General features: G+C 45.0%; 1 protein-coding gene across 7 annotated transcripts in view; it reads left to right on the top strand.

The window, feature by feature from the left end:
* Window positions 1–23,635, top strand: part of flj11011l (probable ubiquitin-conjugating enzyme E2 W-B) — a 120,099-nt gene that overhangs the window by 56,243 nt on the left and 40,221 nt on the right. For 5 of the 7 annotated variants that reach the window (XM_038809623.1, XM_038809624.1, XM_038809622.1 and 2 more), the window contains exon 4: window positions 3,063–3,218. In XM_038809623.1, the coding sequence (XP_038665551.1) occupies window positions 3,063–3,218 (156 nt within the window). Of the gene's footprint in view, window positions 1–3,062; window positions 3,229–23,635 lie in introns of all 7 variants that reach the window. The other 2 variants (XR_005462118.1, XR_005462119.1) reach the window with 1 other exon arrangement.

The raw sequence follows: 23,635 nt of genomic DNA, 5'->3' as shown, positions 1-23,635 counted from the left end.
ATATTTAAAAATGAGGCGTCAACCTGCTGAAGCTACAACATATGCTGTTTGACATGCAAGTAGTCCAATGATAGGCAGAGCGCAGTCCTTCAACACCTAACTGATCAGATCCAAACTATGCAGTAGTGTCACATCCAGTCATGAATGATGATGAATAATTAAGCAGCTTTATAGAGGAAAAGGCTTCACAAATATCCCCATCCTCAAATGATGGTTGGGCCCAGCATATCAATTCTTTGTAACCAGCACAGTTGACAAGGGGGAGCCAGTCGATGTGGTATATTTGGACTTTCAGAAGACGTTTGACAAAGTCCCGCATAAGAGATTATTGCCCAAAATTAAAGCGCATGGGATTGGGAGAAGTGTATTAAGGTGGATAGAAAACTGGTTGTCAGAGAGCAAACAAAACAAATTGGCAGTCAGTAACTAGTGGGGTGCCACAGGGATCGGTGCTGGGGCCCCAGCTATTCACAATATATATTAATGATTTGGATGAGGGAACAAAATGTAACATCTCAAACCAAGTTGGGTGGGAGGGTGAACTGTGACGAGGATGCAGAGATCCTACAGCATGATCTGGACAGTTTAGGCGAGTGAGCAAATCAATGGCAGTTGCAGTATAATTTGGATAAGTATGAGGTTATTCACTTTGGAAGCAAAAACAGGAAGGCAGATTACTACCTGAATGGTTGTAAATTGAGAGAGGGGAGTGTGCAGCGGGACCCGAGTATCCTTGTGTACCAGTCGCTGAAGGTAAGCCTGGTTTGGGGTAAACCATATCGGACAGAGATGAGGAGACATTTCTTCACCCAAAGAGTGGTGAGCCTGTGGAATTCATTACCATAGGAAGTAGTTGATGCTAAAACATTGCATATATTCAAGAGGCGGCTAGATATAGCACTTGGGGAGAATGGGATCAAAGGCTATGGGAAGAATGGGATCAAAGGCTATGGGGAGAAAGCAGGGTTAGGCTATTGAGTTGGATGATCAACCATGATCTTGATAAATGGCGGAGCAGGCTCGAAGAGCCATAAGGCTCCTCCTGCTCCCATCTTCTATGTATCTATGATCAGTGCAAAAGGTAAGGGTGAAGCAGTTGCAACAATTGTCAGCCAGAAGTGACAACTGGATGATCGATGTCTCCAACATCACAGATGCCAGTCTTCTGCCAATTCCATTCACTCATGTGATATCAAGAAACGGCTGAGGCACTTGATACTGCAACCTTGACAAAATACTACCAATGGCATTGAAAACTTGTACACCAGAAAATGCTGCACCCCTATCCAAGCTTTTCCAGTACAGTTGCAACACCGGCATCTACCATCATAGATATATCTTGTACACAAAAAGCAGGACAAATCCAACCTGGCAAATTATTGTCACATTAGTCAACTCTTGATCCTTAGTAAAATGATGGAAGGGATCATCCACAGTACTATTAAACAGCACTGAGTTAGCATTAACCTAGCTCAGTTTGGGTACTGTCAGGGCCACTCGGATCCTAACCTCATTAAAGCCTTTGTGCAAACATGCAAAAAAGAACTGCTGAACATTTGCAACCTTAAGCCAGAAACTGTGCAATAATTTGCAAGGTGTTTATACTTCAGTGACTTCAAATTTTCTTGGCTCCCAGTTAGCTGAGCATACTTTTGGTTTAAAAGTGTTCTGTCTCTCCTTCGCCTGCAACCTCTCCTCTAACTCCTTTGAGCCTGAGATGAAGAGGCCAGCAGGAGTGTTCAAAGGGGTGGCAGGCACCTAAGCTCTGGTCATCTGTTGCCAGCACCTCGTGCGCAGGCAGGCAGCGCACCGCGCACTCACCAATCCTGATGAACAGGCAGTGAGGCAATGTTTTACTATCTCCTCAATCAGCCCAGAGCAAGTGAGTAATTTGGGCAGCTTCTCACCTTTGCAGTCTTTTCCTCACCTCTGATTCCCTCGGCCTCCCTCTCCCCTTGCACCCCCCAAAAAAAACTCCTCCCCTCTTGCCCTGAACAAAAAGGATGTCCTTGGGTATTAAACAGCTGTAAAAACATCAATACTTTGACTTTAAAGTTCACTGCTATGTGTTTCTTTGATTCTGAGCCCATTACTGAAACAGATCTTTGTGTAATCAACCCTATCTTTCTTTACAAATGTCATGATAGGATAATTTAGATGCGCAGGGGTCTGAAAAATGACTAGTGATGCAGTGAATGCTGCTCTGTTGCAAATTCTTTGGCTGCTAGCAATAACTCAAGTCAGAGGCTCATCCAATGAAAAATTGAAAAGTACAATGGAAATATAGCAGTAGCCAAGTGATGAAAGAAGTAGTTTTCAATTATGACATGGATCAAAGGCAAGCAGTATTTTAACATTTGCTATACTTTTGTGTTAATACTGAATCTGTATTGCCGGGTGTCCAGTGGGGAAGGATGAGGGAATCATTGTCAGGGTATTTAAAACCAGTTCACTGTGTCTGTGCCGTGTTGGTTCACAATGGGTTGCTCCAACAGACTTGAATAGTTTAGACAATTGCCATTTGAGCAGTTGCAGGGGTGCTTTTACTTTTAGCACTGCTTTATGATGAGCCCGTGTAAGTTTCATGAGATGATGGATCATAATCGTTTTTCCCATGATCCAGTCACATCATCTGTACAGTGAAATAACAGGAAAGAATAAATCAAAGTCTGTGTGCATTATAGTTTTCCCTTAACTGCACCTTTTATGCTATCTAACATACAAGAAAAAAAGTTCTGCCAATCTATCAATAACTCCATGTGATTAGCTGCATATTCTCTTAATTCGAACTTTGTAATCTGATCACCAAAGTTTCTTTCATGAAAGTTATTATAATAGTATTTTATTCAAAGAATATGTTCACAGGCCAAATTCCAGTACGATTTGCATCAAGAAATTCATAAATTTTATACATAGACTAAGTAATCCAGTTTAAAAACATGGAAATGTGCCAATCACGTAATAACAAAGATGGGAAAATAGAGTCAGCAGGTAATAAAGTTATAAACAGAAATGTAATTCAATTTTGTGAAATACTGAAATTGTTTTCCTTATTTTTTTAGGTTATGTTCACTGGTGACAATGTTCCAGTTCATCCTCACGTTTACAGCAACGGACATATTTGTCTCTCCATTCTGACAGAAGACTGGTCTCCAGCTCTGTCTGTGCAATCAGTCTGTCTTAGCATCATCAGCATGCTTTCCAGTTGCAAAGAAAAGGTAATCCAAGGTTAGAGTCAAAGTTGCAATTTATCAAATAAAATTTTCTTCCCCTTCCAAATCTATTTTTTTTTTAATTCGAAGAAAGAAAGATTAGAAATTACCTATCCTTGTGCATATATGAAGAATACCAGGAGAGCATTTTGCAGATATGATGTGCATTTAGCTGCACATGTTGACTTCATTATCATAGATAGTAGTGAATCTTTTTTTAGATTCTCCTCTTGAAAAGTCAGGAGAATGCATTAACCACTCTTTGTGCAGGTGATAGTGGTTGATTGAGAGTGGCAGACTAAAACCTGGGAATTGTCTGCTTATTTATTGCTATGGCCAGCGAACAAAATGAGCAACTTGACAGTTTAATTCAAAAAAATGTTGAGAGCAAGTTACGGTAGATGCTGGATCCTGAAACCAAAAATACCAGACAATCTCAGCAGGTCTGACAGCAGCTGTGGGGAGAGAAGGGAGCTAACATTTCGAGTCTGGATGATACTTTGTCAAAGCAGCTTTGTCAATGAGTCAACCGGACCCAACGTTTGCTACCTTCTGTCTCATAAGACATGACCCCTGATGGCTGTGAAAGGTCACAGATTACTTAACCAGCTTCTATTTAAAAACTAAATATTGCTTTACTGAAGGATTAAGTTGATTAGAAATGGATCAATGTGACTTCCAGTGCGGCGTATAGGGGGGGGGGGGGGGGGGGGGGGGGGGGGGGGGGTGTGTGTGTGTGTGCGTGTCTCATGTTGGTGGCTCCTGCTCAAGGCTTGTTTTGGAGTTTAAAGCCTGGTCCCAGGGGCAATTTTTTGATCGAGTGTTGGAAGGCATAAGGAAGGTGGAAAATGTCAGAAAAATCAGAACAAAGCCGACGTTAAGAACGGTGTGGAGTGAGGATTCACCGTCGAGTGAAAGGGCCAGCCCAGAAGATGGCAAGATGGCGGAGGCCGGCTCGCTCGGTGGGGTCGCACTGCTTAAGGCAGAAAAGGTGACCGAGGTGATGGCTTTGAAATCGGAGAAACAGTTCGCAAAGCACATGGAGGTGTTGTGGAATGGGATGACGGTGGCGTTGTAGGTGTTGGTGGCTGTGTCGAAGGCATCGGCCGAGGTGCGGGAGCAGGGTGAGAAAATGCATTGAGTGGAGGAGGCCATGTCGCAGCACAGTGATCAGCCCACTTCGATGGGGGAGAAGCTGCAGAGGGTGGTCAAGACCAACAAAGGGCTGCTAACAAGTTGGAGGATTTGGAAAATCGATCAAGGCAGCAAAATTTGAGGATTGTGGGCCTGCCCGAGTGGGTGAAGGACCCAAAGCTGGCGGAGTACTTTGCCAAGATGTTGGCGGGGAGGGCGATGATCACTCTCAGTATGAACTGGACCGGGCTAATCAGTCGTTGAGGCCTATACCGAAGCGAATGAGCCGCCAAGAGCGGTGATTGTTTGCTTCCATACGTACCATGTGAAGGAGAAGGTCCTGAGTTGGGTGAAGCAGAAACGGGAGGTGCAGTGGGTTGGAGCTGGTGTGTGCATTTACCAGGACCTAACTGTGGAACTGGCGAGGAGGTGAGCGGCTTTCGGCCGAGTGAAGACGGCACTGTGTAACAGTGGGGAGCAGTTTGGCATGGTGTAGCCAGTGAAGTTGAGGGTGACCTACAACTCCAGAGCCTTTTACTTTGAGGCGGCGGAGGCATTTGTGAAGGCGGAAGGCTTGGGGCAGAAGTGAGTGATGTGACCATCCATTCATTCAAAGACACGAATGAAGTAAACTGTGGCTTTAATCAGCTTACAACTGAGCCTGCCTGAGACTAAACTGAACTGAGGGCGGAGTCATAAGACCGCAGCACTTTATGCTTCCTGCGCCTGTACATGCTCCTCATCTCCCTCTGTGGGCAGAGCCGCGCAACGGCTCACAGATGGAGCCCACAGGGACACTGTAATATACAGTGTGGATTTATAGGTTATACATTCACCACAGTGAGGAATGAGATGGAGTATTGGTCATGGACCGTGGGAAAGTGAGTTGGAAGAGTGTATACAGAGTTTTGTTTTATGTTTTCACTTCATGCTGTTATATGGGTCTTTGGTTTATATAGCGACGGCTTTTCTGAGATTTGTATGTTGCGCAGGATATGTTTGTTTAAGTGGATATGTTTTTTTCTGGTTGTTTTCCTGGGACTGGGCGGGGGGAGGCATGGGCGGGGCTACCCCGCACCGCAAGCTTAAGTTAGTTGGGGGGGGGCTGCGGACATTGGAGCCTGAAGAGCAGGTTTTGATGGGCCTAGGAGGTATGAAAAGAGGGGGGGGGGGGGGGAAGCTTTGATACTGGTTGAGGTGTTTTTGAGAGGAAGTGGATAGGGGAAACTGGGAGAGGGGTTCGATGATAACAATGGATGGGGTGGGTCAGGTCTACTGCGCGGGGCCTAGTGCTAAAATGATGGTGGATTGGATGGGGGGGGTGGAAGAAGAAGAAAGACCCCCGGTTAGGTTAGTTATGTGGGGCTGGGAGGGCCAGTGAAGAGGTCGAGGGTGCTTGTGCCTGTGGTTAAAGAGCTCCTCCCTGAGTCTGTGTGGTGTCCGTTTATCAAGAGGCTCAATGGACATGATCTTCAGAGTGCGACAATCCAGGAAAAGTGCAGGGAGCAGCACCAGCCTCTGTACATGGCCTTCGATCTCGCTAAGATCTTCAACTTTGTCAACCAAGGGGGATTGCGAAACATCCTCCTCAAATTCATCTTCATTCTCTGTCTGCTCAATGATAACATGAAACTGAGATCCTCACCAATGGAACCTTGACATACCCAAAACGCGTGCAAACTGGGGTCAAACAGGGCTGTGTCATCGCACTAATACTCTTCTCCAGCACCCCATCACCCTGAAGCTCCCCGCTGGACTGCAGCTAACCTACTGGACAAGTGGGAAACTGTTTGACCTCCGATGCCTCCAGGCCAGAACCAAAACCACCCCAACCTCTGTCATCGAGCTGCAGTGCACAGGCACCGCCTGTGTGAGGCCGAGCTACAAACCATTGTCGACACATTCACCAAGGCATATGAGAAAATGGGCCAAAGACTAAACATCCGGCAAACAAAGATACTCTACCAGCCTGCTTCTGCTGCGCAAAACTGTCCCCCGACCATCCAGATCCACGGTAATTCCCTGGACAATGTGGATTATTTCCAAAACCTCAAAGCCTCTTGAAATGAAATGAAAATGAAAATCGCTTATTGTCACGAGTAGGCTTCAATGAAGTTACTGTGAAAAGCCCCTAGTCGCCACATTCCGGTGCCTGTTCGGGGAGGCTGGTACGGGAATCGAACCGTGCTGCTGGCCTGCTTGGTCTGCTTTAAAAGCCAGCGATTTAGCCTAGTGAGCTAAACCAGCCCTTTAACGGCGCGAGCAGGCATTGACAATGAAGTCCAGCATCGACTCCAACGTGCCAGTGCAATCCTCGAACACCTGAGGAACAGTGTTCGAAGGCAGAGGCCTCAAATCTAGCACCAAGCTTATGGTTTACAGAATAATTGTGGTCCCTGGCCCTGTATACATCCGAAACATGGACGATGTACAACAGGCACCTCAAATCCCTGGAGAGATATCACCAGCGTTGCCTCTGCAAAATGCTGCAAATCCACTGACAAGATAGGTGTACCAACATGAGCGTCCTCTCCCAGACCAACATCCCCATTATCAAGGCACTGGTCACGCTCGACCAGCTGAGATGGGCCGGCCACATTACCTGCATGCCTGACACAAGACTCCTGAAACAAGTGCTGTACTCTGAGCTCCGCAGTGGCAAGAGATCATAGGAGGGCAGAGGAAACGTTACAAGGACACCCTGAAAGCTTCCTTAAATAATACAATAGTCCCATTGACACGTGAGAATCACTTGCCTGAGAACACAAATGCTGGAGGAGACGCATCCACGAAGGTGCCAATCACCTTGAGCGTCGCAGAGTGAAACATGCGGAGGCCAAGCTTAAGCAGCAGAAGGAGAGCACAGAATCCAGAGCGTCCCATCCACCCAGCTCTTTTTGCCCTCTGTGTTAAACTTAACGAACAATTTCAAACATTATTTCAGCACTTAAGAAATCTGTAGCCCATCCTTTGCTGTCGGCCTATAGTCTTTGCTCTAATATCCACTGAGCTTATTGTCAAGCAGGGGCACAGAAGTATTTAGTGAATAGTATCTTTTATTTGGTATGATTTCTATTGAGTCAATCTCATGTAGCATTTATGTGAATTAAATTCCTCACGTATTTAAAGTATTTTAAAAGTACCATTCTCTGAAGAAAATTTTCAATTGTGATTGTACAAATCAAATTTCCTTTATTCAATGGAATATTTTGGCATGAGGTTGTGTTTAATCTATTATTTGCCATAAGTAGCTGTTGTTGTCAGGTAGTTATGTATTTATTCCTCTAAACATTGTGGATTTATAATGTTCTTCATGTCTTATGAATGGTGATATAAATAGATGAAAATCTGTTTTATTAAGTGACAGGATGAGTGATGAAGTTGCGATCCACTTTCCGAAATGAAACCAGAGTGAAAGGCAATCCATCAGAATTAGAAGATTAGAAGACATCGGAGCTAAATTAGGCCATTTGGCGCATCGAGTCTGCACCGCCATTCACTCATGGTTGCTATGTTTCTCACCCCCATTCTCCTGCCTTCTCCCCATAACCCCTGATCCGCTTATTAATCAAGAACCTATCTATCTCTGTCTTGAAGACACTCGGTGACTTGGCCTCCACAGCCTTTTGCGGCAATATTCCACAGATTCACCACCCTCTGGCTGAAGAAATTCCCCCTTATCTCAGTTTTAAAGGATCGTCCCTTCAGTCTGAGGCTGTCCGGGAATCACTCTTGTGAACCCCCTTCGGTCCCTCTCCAAGGCAAGCACATCCTTCCGTAGGTATGGAACCCAAACCTGCGCACAATATTCCGAATCGGGTCTGACCAGGGCCTTATACAGCCTTAACATTATATCCCTGCTCTTGTATTCTAGCCCTCTCGCCATGAATCCTAACATTGCATTCGCCTTCTTAACTGCTGACTGAACCTGCACGTTAACCTTAAGAGAATCTTGAACAAGGATTCCTAAGTCCCATTGTGCTTCAGGTTTCTAAAGCTTTTTTCCATTTAGAAAAAATGGGAATGCCTCTATTATTCCTACCAAAGTGCACAAACTCTCACTTTTCTCCACTGTATTCCATCTGTCACTACTTTGTCCACTCTCCTAGCCTATCTAGGTCCTTCTGCAGCCCCCCTGCTTCCTCAATACTACCTGATCCTCTACATATCTTAGTATCAGCTGCAAACTTAGCAACAACGCGCTCAGTTCCTTCTTCCAGATCTTCCGGATGAACTTGAAATCCCAAATTGCTTTAGTGTACATCGTTAAAATTTGTTGAGTCCTCCAATTATAATACAATTTAAATCAAGTCTTGTATATAATTAATCTAATGATTAGAAATTGACAACATAATTTGAAGTCTATATACCCACCTCCAAATACTTGATTTAAAATATTTAGACAGGAGCATTTAATGGTTTGAAATCTGTGGTATTGAATTTATTTTAAAACAAAACCAATTAATTATTGCAGTAGCTCAGCTGTTGAATGCTGTGACTAGCTGAACTGTGCAGAAGGTCACTGATTTGATCTCCAATCTGTACCAAGATGTTCATGGGTGTACTGTATCTAGCATGGATGCTCTTGGGTCTGGGAAAAATAAAAGCTGGGATTTCTGCTCCTATGCAGAAGAGGATATTGGATGGCATAGAATCAATCTTGTCTCTGCTACCACTTGCCATCACATCAATGCTGAGGTTCGCACAATGATAATGATTACTTGTGAAAGACACTAAGAAGTCTACACTCAGCAGAGATTATATTTCTTCAGAGTAGAAGTGGGGAAAATTAATGGGAACAATGCAGTTTTCTATGGCTTTGTAAAATGATCTGTAAAATAGCTTCCCTACCCTGCAGAATGGTAAACTGGAACAAAAAGACACCCCTGTCACATACTGGATAATATTTGGGTCAAAAAGCACTTGGTTTGTCATTGAAAACCTATGAATCCTACTTATAAATCAACTCCGGAGCTAGAATGGTCACAATTCTCTTCAGGTATTGGCATTAAACTAGAATATTAAGGTTAAGGACATAGCTGTTTGTTTTACAATAATGTGTTTGTCATGCAAATGCATCTTGAGTCGTGTCAGAAATTTCCAACAATACATTTCTGTATGCAGATAATTTACCTTGTTGCTTTGTTAACTCGCATGATTTCAGTCATCTGGCTGAGTGAGTAATTTCTTAAAGTAGCTGCCGTATTGGCAATATGAGTACAGGTCCACAAATTATTTATTTGACTGTGTTTGTACCTAGTCCAAGTGCAGCCTCACAGAAAAACAGAAATAATGGAGAATCAAGGGATGAGTGTAAACGAGAAACTGCAAGATATTAATTATTTTTTTTAAATACCTGTGAAATTAATGGAGCTTAAGTAGATAAATCCTGGATCTGATGATCTACTTCCCAGAGTGTTGAAAGGGATGGTTGTCGTGATAATTGGGTACTCTTACATTTATTTTTTTTTTAATCTTTGAAAATTCTGTAGACTCTGGAATGGTTCCTGCAGATGGATGGTGGCAATTGTAACCCCACTGTTAAGGAAGGAGGGAGGAAACTGGCAACTGCAGACTTGTTACCCTAATATAAGTCATAGTGAAATTATAAAGGATGTTATGACAGGACACTTAGAAAATAATGATAGGATTTAGCAGAGTCAACATGAATTTCTGGAAGGGAAATTACTTTGAACAAAGCTGTTGAAGTTTTTTGTGGATTTAGCTAGCAGAATAGATGAGAGGGAATTGGTGGATGTGGTATATTTAGATTTTCAGGAAGATTTTTGATAAGGTCCCACATAAGAGGTTAATAAACTAAATTAGAGCACATGATACTGGCGGAATATATTGGCATGGATTGAGAACTGGTTGATGGACTCGTGCAGGCAGCAAAGAGCACAGGACCAGTGAGGGGCAGCCTACTGGGCCCTTACTCGCCTTCAGGCAGGAGAGAGCACCGGACCTGCGAGCGACAGCCTTCTCGAGGCTCGGGGGGCCTTTTTATATTGTTCAAGCTGCGTTCTGTGTTTGAAGAATAAAAATCAGCCGTATTCCACAGGAAAGTGGTGAGCTGGTTGGTGAGTAACTGATATTGGGGATTCTCTAAATAGCTGCAACTTAATTAACTGAAAAACATAACAGGGAGGGAACCAAGCTTGGAGGATAAAGGAGAAGTGAATATGAAAGCCGAACCAGGAAATCAAAAGGGCAGATTGCATGCGTGAGTACATTTAGATAATTTATAATAGCAAGGGGCAGAGAAGAAGAGCCTAAGTTAATACTAGTTAATATTATTTGATAAAAGTATTAATTTAATTTAAAGGGTAAAACATGGCAGTGGAGCTCCAAAGCGTGGTCTGCTCTTCCTGCTCCATGCAGGTGACCAACAATGTTTCCAGTTCCCAGGACCATCATGTGTGCAGGAAGTGTCTCCAGCTATAGCTCCTGGAAGCCCGAGTTTCAAAGCTGGAGTGGCAACTGGGGCCATTGGGGAATTGGCAAGGCAGAGAATATAATGATTAGCACATATAGAGATGTGGTCACATTGCAGGCTCAGACTTCGCAGGAAGGGTATGGGTGATCACCAGGCAGAGCAAGAGAACTAGTTAGGTGGATTGGCCATGCTAAATTGCCCGTAGTGTAAGGTTAATGGGGGGGTTGTTGGGTTACGGGTTGACGGTTTACGTGGGTTTAAGTAGGGTGATCATTGCTCGGCACAACATCGAGGGCCGAAGGGCCTGTTCTGTGCTGTACTGTTCTATGTTCTATGTTCTAGTTGGGCAGTGCAGGAATCTCCTGTGGCCATTTCCCTGAAAATCAGATATACCACTTTGGATACTGTTGAGGGGAATGACCTCTCCAGGGAAAGTAGTAGCAGCCAAATCCGTTGAAGCACTGTTGGTTCTGCTGCAGAGGGGAGAAGTAAAAAGTGTGGGGATTCAATTGTAAGGGAATAGATGATGTGTTGCCTCCCTAGTGCTAGGGCCAAGGTAATCTGAGCGGTTACAGCACATTCTGGATGGGAAGAGTGACCAGCCAGTGGTTGTGGTACAAATGACATGAGTCTTTAAAAAAGGGATGAGACCCTGAAAACAGAATATAGGGCTTGAGAAGTTGGACCTCAAAGTGGGAGTGTCCCCGATTCCTGAGGCATTGGGACAGATTCTGGAGAAGGTGGGACTTGTAAAAACTGGATGGGTTGCACCTGGGCAGGATCAGGACTTGGGGGGGGGGGGGGGGGGGGGACGGACGATGACGAGTTAGAGATTAAATTAATATGACACGGGGTTGGCAGGGTTTAAACTAATATGACAGGCAGATGGGAACCTATGTACGGATTCAGTGCAGGGGAATCAATAACAAAAGAAAAGCACAACAAACAGAATAAGACAAGTGATACGCAGAGAAATCAAGCCATAATGACACTGTATTTAAAGAAAAAAAATAGTGACCGGTGAAGGAACATTAAAGGAAATTGCAGTGGTAATGCTGGGAATAGCGATCATGATATAGAATTTTTCATCAAGATTGAGAGTGAAGTAGTTCATTCTGAGACTAGGGTCCTGAATCTTAGCAACGGAAACCAAGATGAAATGAGGTGTGAGTTGGCTATGATCGATTGGGGAATGTTACTTAAAGGGATGACCGTGTATAGGCAATGGCAAACATTCAAAGAGCGCATGGAGGAACTGCAACAATTGTTTATTCTTATCTGGCACCGAAGTAAAATGGGAAAGGTGGCCAATCCATGGTTTTCAAGGGAAATTAGGGACAGTATTCGATCCAAGGAACGAAAGAGAAAATGCTGGAAAATCTCAGGTCTGGCAGCATCTGGAGGGAGAGAAAAGAGCTAACGTTTCGAGTCCGATGGCTCTTTGTCAAAGTTTTGTATAGAATTCAAAAGAATTAAACACAATAATTTTGATAGGTAGATGAGAGTATGACGCTCTTGGGGAAACAATTATTTTGGAGTAATTAAGATTTATTTCCCGCAGTGAGAACTCGGGTGAGAGAGCGAAGAGTTAAAATTACTAGACTAGCAGCAGAAATGGCCAATGATTTTGAATTAGTTCACAAAGCATGGTTTTTGACATCAATTTCAATCTGTGAAGGACAGAAACTGGGGAACTGAGAAATTCTCAGGTAGTCAAGGCAAAGAAGGTTTAGTTGGTGATGTTAAAGAGAATTTGCCTCAAGTTAAACAGTTGAGAGTGGAAGGGAAATAAAAAAGGTGTTTTCATTGTAATAAAGTTGGACACATGAAGTCGCAGTGGCTTAAGAAAAGTACTGGGAAGACGGTATGTAAAATGAGAAGCCAGTGGGGTTTATTAAAGTGGGAAGAAAAACCATTGTCCCAGTGGGGAAGGTGCAACAAAGTGTTCAGCCTGTTCAGAGATTGGTGGGTAAGCAGGTGCCAGAACTTTAAGAATTTTATTTGTGAGGGTAAGGTTTACTCGTGTGAGTAGGGGAATAATAAAGTGTCAGAGATTTAAGGATTTTATTTGTGAGGGTATGCTCTTTGTGTGGAGTAGGTAAGGCGATTTAATCTTGAGAGATACAGGAGCAAGTCGGTCTTTAATGGTGAGAAATGAGGAGATATGTAGTTTGGTAGGAGCATTGCCAGAAAAGGTGGTGATATGTGGAATTGGTGGTGAGAGGAGTAGTGCACCACTATGCAAGGTAAGGTTCGAGATTACGGTGAAAAGTGGTTGGAGTAATAGAAAAATTACCTTTCTCATGGGTACAGTTCATCCTGGATAATGATACAGCTGGATCACAAGTGTGACGTTCACTTGTCAGAAACCATGTTTGATCAAATGGTTGATTAAGAACAAGAGCAAGGTGGTGGATGAAGCCGATATCTTTACTTTAAGAAAGTTGGTTGAATTATAACAGAAAGATTCAGATATAAAGCAGTTGTATCAGAAAGCATATACGGAAATAGAATCTGAGTGTGTACCAGAGTGTTATTATAATAGAAATAATGTATTACTGAGAAAATGGAGACCGTTACATATTCAAGCAGATGAACAATGGGCTGGTACTAACGGTGGGCTATGGAAAGGAGGTTTTGCGGGTAGCGCATGAGGTTCCAATAGGGGAGTCATTTAGGAATAAGGAAAATTAAACCAAAAATACAAAAACATTTTTATTGGCCTGGACTGCACAAGGATGTAGTTGAATTTTGCCGTATGTGTCACTGTCCAGTATCAGGGAAACCTTGAGCTGTAATCAAGCCAGCACCGTTACTACCCATTCCAGCATTTGAGAAACCTTTTACTAGGGTCCTAATTGATTGTGTGGAATACCTGCCCAAAACAAAAAGTGGGAATCCATATTTGTTGACCATAATGGATGTGTCAACTAGATATCTGGGGGCCAATCCATTAAGAAACATTACAGCTAAGTGGGTTGTAGAGGAATTAACAAATCATTTTACTAGATATGGACTTCAGATCAGGGATCCAATTTTATGTTGAAATTATTCAAGGAAGTTATGGGTAGTTTAGGAGTGCAGCAATTTAACTCAACTGCGTATCATTCGGAATCACAAGGGGCATTAGAAAGATGGCATCAAACATTAAAGACAATGTTGAGGGCATGTAGTCAGGATTATCCAGAGGATTAGGATAAAGGAATTCCATTTGTGCTATTTGCAATTAGGGATGCACTGAATTTGGTACATTTGAATTGACTTTTTGGTGATGAGATGAGAGAACCACTTATTGATCAAAGAGAAGTTGGTGAGTCAGTGTTTGGAGACTAGGTTGTTGGACTGTGTCAAATTTTAGGGAGATTAAATAGGGCTGGTGAGTTGGCTAGGGAACATTTAAAATTATTACAACATGTGATGAGAAAAGAGGCAGATAAGAAATAAAAAATTCGTAGTTTTGTTAGTGAGTAGAAAGTATTAGCATTGTTCTCAATTGTAGGTGAACCATTAAAAGCTAGATTTAGTGGGCCTTAACAAATTAAGAGAAAATTAAGTGAGGTGAATTATTTGATAAGAACGCCAGGCAGCATGTTAATCTGCTGAAAAGTAATTTTGATAGAGAAGGAAAGAAGTAGGAGGTGTTAGTCCTTGTAACTCGGAGAATAGATAAGCCCAGATAGATGATTCTGAATTTCACATTCCTCAAATTAGATTGGACATTGAAAAACAAAGAACAGTACAGCACAGGAACAGGCCCTGTGGCCCTTCAAGCCTGCGCTAATTATGATGCCTGTCTAAACTAAAACTTTCTGCACTTCCGGGGTCCATATTCCTCTATTCTCATCCTATTCATGTATTCGTCAAGGTGCCTCTCAAATGCCTCAATTTTATCTGCTTTCACTACCTCCCCAGGCAGCACATTTCAGGCACCCTCGGTGTAAAAAAGAAAAACTCGCCTCTCACATCTCCAAACATATCCCCTTGCACCGTAAACCTATGTTCCTTAGTAATTGACTTTTCCACCCTGGGAAAAAGCATCTGCCAATCCACTTTGTCCATGCTACTCATAATTTTGTAAACCTCTTTTAGGTCGCCCCTCAACCTCTGTTGTTCCAGTGAAAATAATCCAAGTTTATCCAACCCCTCCTTGTAGCTAATGCCCTCCAGACCAGGCAACATCCTTGTAAACCTCTGTACCCTCTCCAAAGCATCCATATCCTTCAGGTAGTGAGGCAACCAGGATGGCACCCAATATTCCAAATGTAGCCGAACTAAGGTTCTGTACAGCTGCAGCACGACTTGCCAATTTTTATACTCAATGTCCCAACCGATGAAGGTGAGCATGCCGTATGCTCCCAGGGGAGCTCTAGGGGAATGTGGGGAAGAAGAGAAAGAAATTTTAAAGATGTTTGGTGAAAGTTTTTTTTTCTCTCCTTTTTCCCTTTTTTTGTGTGAAAGAAGAAAATTTGTTTTTTTTCAAAAAAATCTGATTGAAAATCAGATAGGAAGGTGAAAGGGGGAAGAAAAGAAAGGAAAAACAAAAAGCCGCTAAAGGATGCGAAGAGCAGCGTCGAAGAAAGGAGGAAACGCGGGTTCGCTGCTGAATGAGAGGACGAGCAAGAGTGCTGACAAGATGGCGGAAGCTGAACCGCATGGTGGGGCCGCACGACTTACGGTGGAGAAGATGACCGAGGTGATGGCGGTGGAGCTGGAAAAACAGTTTGCACATGGAGGCCTTGAGGAAGGAGACGGCGGTCGCATTGAAGTCATTGGTGGGGGAGGCAATTGCCCCGGTGAGGGTGGCTGTGGCAAAGACATCGGCTGAGGTGAGAGAGTAGGGGAGAAGATGGAGGAGGCCGTGTCACGGCACAGCAACCAGTTCACCTCGATGGGGGTCGAGCTGCAGAGGGTGGTGGAGGTCAACAGAGGACTCCGAGCAAAGCTCGAGGACTTGGAGAACCGCTCAAGGCGGCACAATTTGAGAATTGTGGGTTTGCCCGAAGGGACAGAGGGCCCAAGGCCAACACAATACTTCGCTAAGAAGATGGTGGAGCTGATGGGGGAGGGTGAGTTCCCCTCCCGGTACAAGTTAGACCGAGCTCATCGGTCATTAAGGCCGAAGCCCAAAGTGAATGAGCCGCCAAGAGCAGTAATTATCTGCTTTCATAAGTTCTGCATGAAGGAGAAGGTATTAAGCTTGGCAAAGCAGAAGCGTGAGGTGCAGTGGGATGGTAATGCAGTTCGGATCTACCAGGATTTGATGGTGGAGTTGGCAAAAAGACGAGGGGAGTTCGGGCGAGTGAAGGTGGCATTGTACAAGAAGGGGGTGCGATTTGTTATGGTATACCCGGAAAAGCTGAGGGTAACGTGTAACGCCAAAGACTTTTATTTTGAGACAGCGGAGGCGACTGAGGCGTTCGTGAGGGCAGAAGGCTTGGGACAGATGTGAGGAGCGGAACTGGTAGAGAGATTGTGGACTGTGTTTGGGCAGCTGGAAAATGAATAAATGCTGCAACTTTCTTTTTACTGATGTGTGTTGTAATTTACTTCTCTTTGCAGTGCTACAGAGTTCAAGTTAATGGTTGGGTTGATTGGCTTTCTGTGTTGCGACGGTTAAATCTTATGTTGGTGAATTGTATGGGTTGGATTGTTAGTTTTGTTTTTTCTTTCTCTGGGACTGGGTGGAAGGGGACGATATATCTTGGCAGGGGGCACCACTCGTGCTAGCTAACTAAAGTTAGCTAGTGAACGGAGGTGAGGTGTGAGGAGGGCTGCGGACGGTGGAGCCTGGATAGTAGGCTTTAATGGGACTACGAGGCGAGCGAGAGGGGGGAATGCTGGGAGATGTTTTTTTAAGGGGAAATGTATGGGGGGGGTTCTTGGGAGGGAGGGAAGGGGTTCGATGTTAACAATGGATAGGGGCGGGTCAGGCTTATGGGGCAGGGCCCAGTGGTATGATGATGGTGGATAAGAAGGGTGGGGGGGGGGGAGAGAGACCTGCAGTTAGGATAATCACGTGGAACGCGAGAGGGCTAGGAGGTCCAGTCAAGAGGTCAAGGGTGCTTGCGCATCTTAAAAGTCTGAAAACCGATGTGGCAATGCTGCAGGAGACTCACTTGAGGGTGAAGGACCAGGTGAGACTTAAAAAGGGCTGGGCCAGTCAAGTGTTTCACTCTGGATTTGACGGAAGGGCTCGAGGGGTAGCGGTGCTGGTCAGCAGAAGGGTGCGCTTCCAGGTGGAGAAGGTGGTGCCAGATCAGTGGGGTAGATATGTGATTGTGACAGGGGCGCTGGAGGGGAGGTTAGTGGCGCTGTTAAGTGTATACGGTCCCAATTGGGACGATGTGGGATTCATCAAGAAGGTGTTTGGGGCCATCCCCGACTTGGACACACATGAACTGATTGTGGGGGGGGGACTGGAACTTGGTGCAGGAGCCAAGGTTGGACAGATCACGGCCGCGCTTGCTGGTTCCATCAGGGGGGGGGGGGGGGGGGGGGGGGGGCGAAGGTGCTGGCTGGGCTAATGATGGAAATGGGAGCATTTCTGTTCTGTAGCATGGAAAGGAATAGTGCGGGGAGGGGATAGAGCATAGGGTGCCCTTGTATGCCGACGACTTGCTGGTATGTGTCGGAACCAAGTGTGTCGATAGAGGGAATATTGGAGCTACTGCGAGTATTTGGGTCTTTCTCTGGATACAAGCTGAACCTAGAGAAGAGTGAGTATTTTGTGGTGTCTCGGCCGGGGGTGGGGGAGCTGCCATTCCGTAGGGCAGGGACTCACTTTAGGTATCTGGGGGTGCAGGTTGCCCGGGAATTGGGGAGGCTTCGCAGGTACAATATCACTAGTTTGGTGGGGAGAGTGAAAGCCGATCTGGCAAGGTGGGATGGTCTCCCTCTGTCACTGGCAGGTCGGGTACAGGTGGTTAAAATGAATGTGTTGCTGCGATTTCTGTTTATTTTTCAATGCCTACCGATTTTCCTGCCAAAGGCTTTTTTCAGAGAGATTGAGGGATGGATTACCTCGTTCATATGGGGAGGGAAGGTGGCCAGAATGCAAAAGATGCTGCTACAGAGGGGAAGGCAGGCAGGGGGTTTGGCTCTTCCAAACCTGATGTATTACTTCTGGGCGGTGAATGTGGAGAAGGTGCGGAGCTAGGTCAGAGGGGTTGATTCCCAGTGGGTCAGAATGGAGGAGAGTCTGTGCAGGGGGTCGGGACTGAAAGCACTAGCAACAGTGCCGCTTCCGATAGCCCCAGGGAAATACTCAGGGAGTCCGGTAATAATAGCTTCATTGAAAATCTGGAGGCAGTTTCGCCAACACTTCGGGTTGGGGGCAGGGTCAAGGGAAATGCTGATTCGGGGGAACCACAGATTTGAGCCATGGAGGTGGGATGGAAATTTCCGGAAATGAGAAGAGAAGGGGATTAAGACACTAAAACATTTGTTTCTATGGGGTTGGTTTGCAGGATTGAAGGAGCTGGAAGCGAAGTATGGCTGGAACAGGGAGAAATGTTTAGATACATTCATATGTTTTGGTCCTGTCCAAAGTTTAGAGGATTACTGGAAGAAGGTTTTTAGGGTAATCGCCAAGGTGGTGCATGTGAAACTGGACCCGGGTCCCCGGGAGGTCATACTCGGGGTGTCAGACCAGCCAGGGTTGGAAACGGGTGCGGAGGCAGATATCGTAGCCTTCGCCTCGTTGATCGCCCGAAGGCAGATCCTGTTGGGATGGAGAGCAGCCTCTCCATCCTGTGCCCTGGCGTGGCGAGGGGACCTGTTGGAATACTTGACCCTTGAGAAGGTTAAGTTTGAACTGAGGGGAAGGACGGAGGGGTTCTACAAGTCATGGGCATTATTTATTATGCACTTTCAAGAATTGGATAGCATCGAACATTAGTTTGGGGGGGGATGGGTGGGAGGGTTGGGGGAGGGGGGCTGTGTGTATTAAGGATGACTGGATAATCCCTGATTCTTTTTTGTCAGTTGTTTATGTAAACATGCAGGCTAATGTTTGTGGGTTGGTGGGAGGATGGGATTGTTGTTATTGTCATGGGGATTGACATATTTGTTGCTGATTATTGTTTATTGTCGGTGGGTGTAAATTTGGGAGAAAATATGAAAAAGGAGGAGAATAAAAATATATATTTTTTTAAAGTTAGTGAGGCACAACCTCCCCTTCACAAAACCATGCTGCCTGTTGCTAATAAGTCCATTTGTTTCCAAGTGTGAGTAAATCCAGTCCCTAAGAATCTTTTCCAATAATTTCCTACCACTGACGTAAGCTCACTGGCCTATAATTTCCTGTATTATCTCTTCTACACTTCTTAAATAAAGGAACAACATGGTTATTCTCCAGTTCTCTGGGACCTCTCCAGTAGCCAGTGAGGATACAAAGATTTCTGTCAAGGCCCCAGCATCCCTTGCATCCCTCCGTATTCTGGGGTAGATCCATTCAGGCCCTGGGGACTTATCTTCCTTGATGCTTTTTAAGATGCCCAACACCACCTCCTTTTTGATATCTACGTGATCCCAAATATTTGCATACCCACCCCTAGTCACCAAGTTCTTCTCTGATGAATATTGATGCAAAGTGCTCATTTAGTACCTTGCTCATTTCCTCTGGCTCCACACATAGATTCCCTCCTCTACCCATGAGTGGACCAACCTTTCCCTGGCTACGCTCATGCTGTTGTATGTATAAAATGCCTTGGGATTCTCCTTAATCCTGTTTGCCAAGGACTTTTCATGACCCTTTTTAGCTCTTCTAACTCCTTGTTTAATTTCCTCACTACTTCATCTGTTCTCAGCCTTCTAGACATTACAAATGCTTTCTTATTGACTAGGATCACAATATCCCTCTTTATCCAAGGTTCCCGAAACTTGCCACATGTCAGATGCTGATTTACCCTCAAACAGCCACCCCCAATCTAAATTCTTCAGTTCCTGCCTAATATTGTTGTAATTAGCCTTAACTAGAAGTAATAAGAAATTGGGATAAATTATTTAGTTACCTTCCAGAGGAAAATCAGAATGACCTAAAATAGTTATTACAGTCACACAGAGCTGTATGGGGGAAGAAATTGGGAACTACAAAACTAATTATGCATGATGTAGGAAATGCTATTCCAGTTAAACAAGGCTCAATCTGCAAAAGCAGATTGACACATGTTTAAGAGTAATATAATCAAAGTGAGTTGCAGCGACTGGAGCTCACCTGTTGTGATAGTACCAAACTGGGTGGAACACACCGATTGTATGTGGACTATAGAAAAGTCGACGTAGCTACGAAGTCGGATTCGGTACCCAATTCTTCATTTGGAAAACTGTTGAAAAGGTGGGTCAAGCACATTTTATTACCAAACCTGACTCATTAAAGGATATTGGCAAGTACTTTTATTAGACCGGGCATGGGGAGTTTCGGCTTTTGTGATGCCAAATGGTCTGTATCATGAAATCGTCATAGAATCACTACGGTGCGGAAGGAGGTCATTCGGCACATCGTGTCTGCGTTAACCCTCCGCAAGAGTACTTCACCCAAGCTTACTCCCCCTCCCTATCCCAATAACCCCTTAATCTAACCTACACATTTTTGGACACAAAAGGGGCAATTTAGTATGGCCAATCCACCTAATCTGCACATCTTTGGTCTGTGGGGGGGGGGGAAACTGGAGCAGCCGGAGGAAACCTACGCAGATACGGGAGAACATGCAAACTCCATACAGTGACCTAAGGCTGGAATTGAACCCGGGTTCCTGCTGTTGTAAGGCAGCAGTGCTAACCACTATGCCGCCGTGCTACTCTTTGTCTTAAAGTCATGCCATTTGGAATGAAGAATGTGATTCTCCACCAATAGTCCAAAGATTAACTAACAAGGTAATTTCTAGACTGAACAATTGTGCAGTGTACATTGAAGGTTTTTTGGTTTGCAGTCAAACACGGAAGGAGCATTTTGAACCATTTAAAACAATAATTTTCAAAGCGGGGATCGTGACCCGCGGATGGGTCGCGGGATGTTGCAGAATGGGTCGCCAAAAGGTCACCAAAATTGACCCCCAAAATCGGCTGACAATTTTTTCCATTTTCTCTCTCAGTAAATTCTCACTGCAGTACAGTGTATGATGACATGAGGCTGATGTAGAAACCGGTGCCATGAACTTCCTTGCCTCTCTGGGCAACAATGTAGTTGGTGCAGTCAGCGACCTGTAAAATTTTCTTTGGGTAGCATTTCCTGCAACTGTGTACAGCATCGGGATCTGTATTATTTCTTGAGTTCAGAGTGTCACTAACAAACCCTAAGCGTTCTTTATCATTCTCTTGAGTTAACCCGGACGTACAAACTCCTCCACCCCTACAAGCCCGTATGTCCACTTTTTCCACTTCCGAATTGTCTCTGCAGACCAGGGCTCTGTTCCTTCAATAGCACTACTTTTATTCCATCACCTGCCCCACCGCAATCCAGCCCCTCTTCCCAGGAACTCATCCCCAAGCATCAGTCTCTGCCGTGTGGCTACATGGCCTCCATCAGCTGAATTGGCTCCTGTACCACAAGGACATTTGCTTCTAGCTTTATCAGGACTTCAGTTATTCGCCAAGGATGGCATTAGCTGGTGACTAAAATACAGTCATGTACACAGGAGGCGGTAAAAAGTTGCATATGTATGGAATGGAATGTGTCTGCACGTTATGCATATTGATCAACTGAGTTGTGCGCAGCATTGTTTTCTTTTAGCATGTTTTCAGTTTGTTACCAATTTATCTGGGAAGTTGTACTGACAGGTGTCCAGTGACATTCTGTGTGACCATGTTTTTATTTCAGTAGTTAGGACTTCTAGTTCTGAAGTGAAGTTGTAAGTTTAAATTCCTATCAGAGGTCGTTTTAGGTTTTGAATGAGTGAATATGACTTTGTTAAAACTGTAATATTGAGCCTGTTAATCTTGCCAGCCTTGCATGCAATTCTCCAAATGCTAACAATGGGTGTGAAGATATCAAATAGTCCTGAGTTACACCCTTTAGGAAAGTGTCAGATTAGAGCTGTTCTTTAAAGTGAACCAGCAAAGCAATTTACAATTTTTACATTTAATTATACAGAAATGTCAATATTGACTAGATGTCTTTAAAAGTAACTATCGAGATTCATTGTGTATATGGCGAGGGTCGCGAGAGTCGGCCATTCTGTAAAATGGGTTGCTGAAAAAAAATGGTTTTAAGGAATGATTCGATCAACTACTGAAGGCTGGATTGATAGTAGATGGTGTAAAAGTGAATTTGCAAAACTTACCCCGGGGGTGGTTGCAGAAGATCAAACAGGCTTCGTGAAGGGCAGGCAGCTCGTGAGTAATATAAGACGGCTGTTGAATGTGGTTATGAATCCATCGGAGACTCTGGTACCAGAGGTGGTGGTGTCCATGGACGAGGAGAAGACATTTGATCGGGTGGCGTGGCAGTACTTGTTTGAAGTTTTGGGACGGTTTGGATTTGGGCAAAGATTTGTGGCACAGGTGCAGTTGCTGTATGCGGCACCAAGGGCGAGGGTGAGGGCGGATGATATGAGCTCACAAAGCTTTGACTTACACAGGGGTGCCCACTGTCACCATTGCTGTTTGCGCTGTCCATAGAGCCATTGGCGATTGCTCTCGGGGTCAGCGGAGTGGCGGAGGATTATGAAGGGACAGAGGGAGCATTGGGTGTCGCTCTATGCCGATGACCTCTTGCTGTATGTTTCATATCCATTGGAGATTATGTGAAGGATTATGGGCCTGCTGGGGAGGTGTGGAGGGTTCTTGGGGTACAAACAATGTAGGGAAAAGCGAGGTTTTCCCGGTGAATGAGCTGGGACAGCGGGCTAATTTAGGGTGATGGCATTTACGGTAGTGAGGGATAGTTTTAGGTGTTTGCGGATTCAGGTACCGAGGGAATGGACGGGACTCCATAAGTGGAACTTAAAGCTGGTGAAGGAGGATCTTAGGAGGTGGGATACACTGCACTTAACGTTGGTGGGGAGGGCCCAAGTGGTGAAAATCAATATTCTGCCGAGATTCTTGTTCATCTTTCAGGCTCTCCCAATCTTTATGCCAAAGGCTTTTTTTCTCAGAAAGTGGACACGATCATCATGGACTTTGTATGGACAGTGAAGTTGCAGAGGGTGGGGAGGACTCTGCTACAGAGGCAGCAGGGGGGGGTTGCGTTGCCGAACTTGCTTCATGATTATTGGGCGACGAATGTGGACAAGGTGCGGCGGTGGTGGGAAAGAGAAGGGGTAGAGTGGGTTAGGATAGAGGTGTAATCTTGTAAGGGGTCTAGTTTAAGGATTATGGTGACGGCAGCATTGTCAATGGCTCCAAGTAGGTATTCAGGGAACCCAGTGGTGCAGTCCACGGTGAAGATATGGAATCAGCTGAGGAGGCATTTTAGGGTGGAAGGGATGTCGGTGCTGTCGCCCCTGTGCGAGAATCATGGGTTTGAGCCGCGGGGGGGGGGGGTTGGTTAGTGTATACAGGAGGTGGAGGGAAGTGGGGCTGGTCAAGGTGAGGGACTTGTATTTAGAGGAAGGATTCGCCAGTCTGGAGGAGCAAAGGAGGAGGATAGAGCTGCCGAGAGGTAGTGAGTTCAGGTATCTGCAGGTTAGAGACTTTGCGCGAAAGATTTGGTGGGGGTTCCCTAGGTTGCCGGGATACACCCTGCTGGAGCGACTGCTGCTTCCGTTTGTGGAAGGGGAGGGAAGAATTGGGGATATATACAAGTGGCTGTGGGAGCAGGGAGGTTAGTGGGTGGTGAAGATCAAGGAGAAATGGGAAGCGGAGTTGGGAGGGGTGATCAATTGGGGAGTATGGAGTGAGGCACTGCGAAGGGTAA

Source organism: Scyliorhinus canicula, chromosome 10, assembly GCF_902713615.1.
Source record: "Scyliorhinus canicula chromosome 10, sScyCan1.1, whole genome shotgun sequence".
In the NCBI taxonomy this organism is placed as follows: Eukaryota; Metazoa; Chordata; class Chondrichthyes; order Carcharhiniformes; family Scyliorhinidae; genus Scyliorhinus; species Scyliorhinus canicula.
This window is presented reverse-complemented; position numbering and strand designations above follow the sequence as displayed.